General features: G+C 31.1%; 1 protein-coding gene across 2 annotated transcripts; it reads right to left on the reverse strand.

Moving 5' to 3' along the window:
• FBH3 (basic helix-loop-helix (bHLH) DNA-binding superfamily protein) lies at window positions 1-2,864 on the reverse strand. 2 transcript variants are annotated; one of them, XM_012237377.4, is made up of 7 exons: window positions 2,680-2,849; window positions 1,741-2,405; window positions 1,056-1,324; window positions 819-989; window positions 652-717; window positions 503-571; window positions 1-404 (listed from the first exon to the last, which is right to left on the reverse strand). In XM_012237377.4, the coding sequence occupies exons 2-7, from the start codon at window positions 2,309-2,311 to the stop codon at window positions 351-353; spliced, it is 1,200 nt and encodes a 399-aa protein (XP_012092767.1). In that variant the 5' UTR covers window positions 2,312-2,405; window positions 2,680-2,849; the 3' UTR covers window positions 1-350. The 2 variants fall into 2 exon arrangements, with proteins under 2 accessions (XP_012092767.1, XP_020541449.1); XM_020685790.3 differs by lacking the exons at window positions 1-404; window positions 503-571 and having other exon boundaries at window positions 652-732; window positions 1,741-2,864.
• Between the last annotated feature and the right edge of the window lie 2,973 nt (window positions 2,865-5,837).

Here is a 5,837-nt window from a genome sequence, read left to right on the forward strand (position 1 = left end):
GAAAGAAACGCGTAAAAACATGCAATTATTCTCTGTTTTCTTAAACACATAAACTTATCTTAATTTGGCTAAGCTTCCAGAAGTAGAAACACATGTTACAACATACACTCAAACAAAGTACTGTACAGCTATTTCATTTCTATTTTCTAAATAAGTTTGAATTTAGATCTTAAAGTTAGCTTTTAGTAGCTACCCACATTACTATCTTCTTCTCTTTCAGTGCAAAAGAAACCATAACCCTAGTTCCCTCTTTATGATTACACCTCCTCTGCAATTCCTTATTAATTAATATTAATCAGTTCTATACATATGATGACCGAGTTATATCGTTATACTCTGCCATTTTTTGGCTACTGTTGATGCTTGCTTGTGCAGGTACACTTGTCCCGGTTCTCTGATAGTGTCTGAAACAACCCAAAAAAACGCAAGAAGACTTGTTTTTAGAGTCTTTGATGAGTTAGTTTTGATCCAATATTAATTACTTATAGCACATATATATCACCTTCACTTGTCTTTGGAGGTCTTTAATGTAGTCGACAGCCAAATCTAGCATGTCCGCTGTGTTTGTTTGCTGAAAATAGGTAAACAAAGTAAGGATATTTCGTCTACACATAACCTATCAGATGTACCTAGAACTAGAGAAAATTCTACCTTATCCATGTTAGGTACAAGATCCTGAAGTTTCCTCATTCTTTCGCTAATTCGAGTTCTTCTCACCTAAAGATTGCAAATCTTGAAGATAAATAATTCATTACTGCATCAAGAAATGATCAATGCAGTAAAATGAAAAGAACAAAAAGAAAACAACTTTAATTTACCCTTTCAGCAATGCTCCTTGGATGAGTAGCACATCCTCGCTTTGCTCGAATCTTGCAAGGCACTGAATCTTGCAACTGCAGATACTTTTCTATAGCAGAAAATTCAGCTGAGGTTTTTGGCAAACTCAAGTGATGTGCCAACAATGGCGGGCGAGTTACTGCTTCTGCATTCTATTCAATAACAAAATCTTACTAGTCTTTAGAATAAAATGAAATAACATTATTGATTCTGAGTACCTGAGTTTCAGATGTGTTTAGGCCAGAGGGTGTCCTATCATCATCTGTTAGTCTTTTTGCACCAGAAGACATAACAGACGCATCATCCCAGGATGCAATAGAGAAGCTTGCTGCGGCATAATTGTCAGAGCTATTTTCTTTGTTCCCAATTTCAGCAATTAGACTCATTCGCCCTGAAGGAGGAGCAGCTGGAGGCCTACTTGCTGCAGAATAAGATGTTTCTCTATTAGCTGTTCCATAATCTGCCATGCCTCTCAGTACAGCATATCCTGCCAATTGCTAATACTTAGTTATATATTATTCGAACATACAGCAATATAATCAAACTATTTTGGTCCATTTTTGTACTAAAATAATTTTTTAAGCTCAACTTGCTAATTCGAATGATTAGTAATCAGAAAAGCACAAAGAATTAACTAAAATATATTAACTATCAATTTGTAGCACGAGTTGTTAAGGAAACAAAAATCTGTCTTGGCTCATTTTTTCTTTGTTTTCCTCTTGTTTTCTTCCTTTCTCTTTCACTTTTCAAATGAAACTATTCCTTGGTTGGATAAATGTCGTATTAGTTATTGGAAAATCATACTGAAAGAAAATCTCAGCTGTCTCAGTCTTTCCTAAGAACAAAAAAAACAACTCAACCCATAAGAAAACTTGAACTAATTTCCAAAGAAAAAGAACGTACCATTTTCCATTTCAATATTTATGTCGGAGAAAAGCCCTGCAGGCGAGCTACTGTGTCGAACAAGATTCGAATTATTGCCACTACTAGAACTCTTCATCTGTGGCAACCGCTCCATTCCCATTGGTGTCACCATCCTATAATCCATAGCAGAACCAGAATTGTGATCTGGTAATGGTGGTTTTGATTGGCTCTGGTAAAAACTCTGCGAAGCAGAGTAATTGCTGCTCTGTCGCTGTAACCTTGTATCATTAATCTGCGGTTGCTGGTTAACTTGTGGCACTTCTTCTTTAACTGGAGAATCTGGCTTAAGTGCTGAAAAATTTTGACTTGGTACGTTTTCAGTGTTGCCACCAGTACTGGCCAAAAGTCTGGCGAAAATTCGTTCTGTTTCAGGGCTTGATGGCCTATTGAGGAATTCGTCGCAGAAGTCCCTGTCTAAGAAACCGGAGAAATAAGAGCTTGGCGCAGATTGGTATCTCGTCAACCCAGAATTCATTTGCTTCTGGTGATGTTGCTGTTGTTGATGATAATCTTGAATGAAAGGATGGTGGTGTTGAAACTCGGATTCCATTTTCTTCTCTATTTCTTTCTTGATTAAGACTTCGAAAATGAAAAAGTAAATTGAGCTTTTCTTTCGATCAGATCAGGAACAAATCTAAAGAAATCTATAAAAAAGCACCAATAGTGAAGCGGTGTCATCGATTTGATTCAATTCAAGTGAAACAGATGAAAAAGAACAAAACAGAGACCATAGACCACAATCTTGTTATATAAAAGAATAAAAACTATCAACTCTGGTAGAACCCACTTAGCTATTCTTGAATTTGAAACCACTGAACACAAGAAGATAATATGAAAAAAATAAAGAAACCACTGGTAAAAGAACAAGATCAGAACAAGCACATAAAAGGGACAAAACCAATCTCTCTAAAGCTTCACCTCTGAAAGATGCTTCAAAGGATGGTGTTGATGATGCCAGTGAGTAAAGCAAGAAAAGAAATGGAAATTCCTAAAAAATGGGGGGAAAAAAGAAAATAAATTAAATATATAAAAACCTCTTCTACATTTCGGGCAACGAAAAGCAACAGAGGCCAGAAATTGGAGCTGCACTGCAAAATTGATATATCTATCCACCAAATTCGTTGACCTTAATGCCCTTGATACCGTTAGTTTATTCCAAGAGTGGCACAGATTTGTATTAAAAAAGGGCTGTATTATAAAATGCATGTGAGGTAACATATGTCTGGCTTGTCGTTTTCACTTATTATTACATCAGGAAGGAAAACAAAAACTAATCTTAATTTTGGAAGGATTTTGATAAATGGGGCACCCCCTTGTTTTAAAATGACCACACTGTCCCCCTGGGGTCTACTTGACCCACAAACAGACAATTTTTACTTTTTGTGCCCTTGATTAATAGATGGTGTGATTTCTTTTTCTTGGGAACCCACCCTCACTGCCCTTTTATGTTGCTTATATTTGTTAGGTACAATTGCAGAAACAGAGGAATTTTATCCCTTGTTTTTTTTTTTAAAAAAAAAATGTTTTTGGGGTGCAATGTTTATGTAAACAATTGACAAGGGATAAGAGAAATTTTCTTTTATGGGCAATCAGATTATTAAATTTATTAAAAATGCTAAAAGGGAAACTTATCACGCTCGAGCGATTACACTCAAGTCAATAGATTTAATAGACTTATTATATACGCTCAAATTATAGTTCGGATTGACAAGAAAAAATAAGATAAAAGATCAATTAATTTTTTTAAAAGTAACCGTAAATTTTGTATTAAAAGATAAAAGTAATCTCAAAAAAGGTATTTATGTATTGAAAAATAATCGTAAAATTTTTTAATTAAATTAATAATAATTGAAATATAATTTAAATCGATTATCTCTATTCATTCTCTAAAATTTAATCAATTAATTTAAAATCAAATTGATTATTTTTTTTAATTGCTGCGTAAAGTGAAGCACTATCAAATTTAATGCAATGAATGGATTAAATAAGATCATGAATTTTCTTATATACTTGGGTGCATTGAAAGCAATAGAAATTTAATTGATATGAAAGAAAAAAATAATAATTCTAACAATATTAAGTAATAAAAATAGTAACGTGAAGTACAATATAATAGATTTAAATATGAATATATCTCTATATGATTTCTTAGAATTTTAGATCGCACGCGTGCACATATATGCGAGATATATGTGGTTAAAATCAACTACGATATAAAGGTCACATGAATTTTTTTCTTTTTTGTTCCTTTTTTTAGAAAAAAAAGAATATAAAACTTTATTAAGATTTGATAATATTACATTTCTACCCAAATCATAATTTAAGTTAAGCCTTTTAGCATAACATAATTTAAACTAGAAAAGTTTATAGTGGCTGCGTCAGGACACTGTGGCAAAAGTGTCATAATGGACATTTGAAAATTGTCGCATAATTCAACATGTCCCTTCTTCTGGATCCTTTTCCTTTTTTTTTTTAAAAAAAATATATATATATATATATCTTTTTCCGGTTTGCCCTTTTCTTTATTTGCGCTTTGAAAATTTCTTTTTAAACGACATTACGGAAAAGACTTTTGACTCCTTCACTTTTCCATTTATTTTTCATTGTTCTAGAAGCAAAAAAAAAAAATTTGCTTATGAATATTTAATTACATATTTAAAAATAAGTAATTAAGGGTGTTTGTTTCCATTTTATCAAAACAACACTCACTTTCTTCTAATTATTGTAGGGTAAGTGTCCATCATTTGAGTACAACCTTATTTATTAAAAATAAATAAATTATTTTAGTAAAAAGTTTATAATACCTTTTTCATGTAATAATTTCTCTTACAAAAACAATGCCTCCATAGATTTATTTTATATTTATTATTATTTTTAGTTATTTTTTAAACAAATAAGATCTATTAATCTGCTTTGACAGAGGCTTGTGCATTTTTCACTGTGTACCTAATAAAAAATTACTTTTTCTCGTAAGTATAAATAAATAAATATATTCTGCATGTGAAGTTTGATTTCATTATTAATTTTTTCTGAAAATGAGATTTTTTTTATTATTATTATATTTGGATAAATTTAGAAAGCTAGGAATTTGAATAGTTTTATATAATAATTAATATTATGTATTTCGATAGCGGTGATTTTCATTTTTTTTTCTTAAAATGGGTTTCAAAGTACACGTGTAGGGTCACCGATTCAACTACTTAAAAAAGTGGTAATGAATTGGTGATTATTTTATTTAGTTTTTGCCCTATTAAAACCAGTAAACGTGATTGCAACTTAAGCAGATTAATTATAAGGACCGTGATGCAATTATTTATTTATTTATTAAATGATTTATTTATTTAGAGTAAAGTAAAGTTTGTACGTTCAAATTTTAAATTATTTAAAGGTAAGTTGGACCCGTTTCATTTAAAGGGTTTTCTACTCATCTGTTAATTATGTTGTGCCACTCCACTACATGTGACAAAAACTGGGGCCCATCAAAAGCGGCAGTAAGTGCGCATTGATGTGAACGATGTCGTTTTCTTAGTCGTTCTGTGGCTTTATCATTGGCTCCTCTCCATCATTATCGGGATCGGGGATCCATTACATAAATTATTAAGGAAAAGATTTGTTTTTTTTTTTTTTTTTTACTTAAATGGGAATATTAATAAATATATTAGAATATTTTTTACTTTTCTAATAACAAACAGAGAACATCTGAAATCATTTCGATGACTTCTCTTTATTTGTAGGTGTCTCATTCATCTTCTTCCACTCCCTCGTACATAATTGCATTTTTAATTATTACAAAACGAAGTTAAAATCCATTTTCATTTAGAATTATGTAATAGTTGAATTTTACGTGAACATGATGAGAGATTAGAAAGTACAGTCTGATTGATTTTCTCATAAATTTCAATCGTGTCTACAGTATTATTTTGATCATTAAATTTTTATTAAAAAAATCCAATGTTTGAAAATTTGAATGTATAACTTTATTCACATAAACATATGTATTTTTATTTTTATCAATCAAATTGCTTGAAAATTAAAAATAATCTTTAGAGATGACGATCACATTGGTTCTATTGAAT

Source organism: Jatropha curcas, chromosome 10, assembly GCF_041381405.1.
Source record: "Jatropha curcas cultivar XTBG-Jc1 chromosome 10, XTBG_Jcur_1.0, whole genome shotgun sequence".
Lineage (NCBI taxonomy): Eukaryota > Viridiplantae > Streptophyta > Magnoliopsida > Malpighiales > Euphorbiaceae > Jatropha > Jatropha curcas.

Excerpts from the sequence above, each read along its gene's own strand:
- FBH3 (XM_012237377.4), bottom strand. The coding sequence starts at position 2,311 with ATGGAATCCGAGTTTCAACACCACCATCCTTTCATTCAAGATTATCAT. Across the intron at positions 990-1,055 it reads TAAACACATCTGAAACTCAG|AATGCAGAAGCAGTAACTCG; the intron begins GTACTCAGAATC and ends GTTATTGAATAG. Across the intron at positions 718-818 it reads CAAGGAGCATTGCTGAAAGG|GTGAGAAGAACTCGAATTAG; the intron begins GTAAATTAAAGT and ends TGCAATCTTTAG.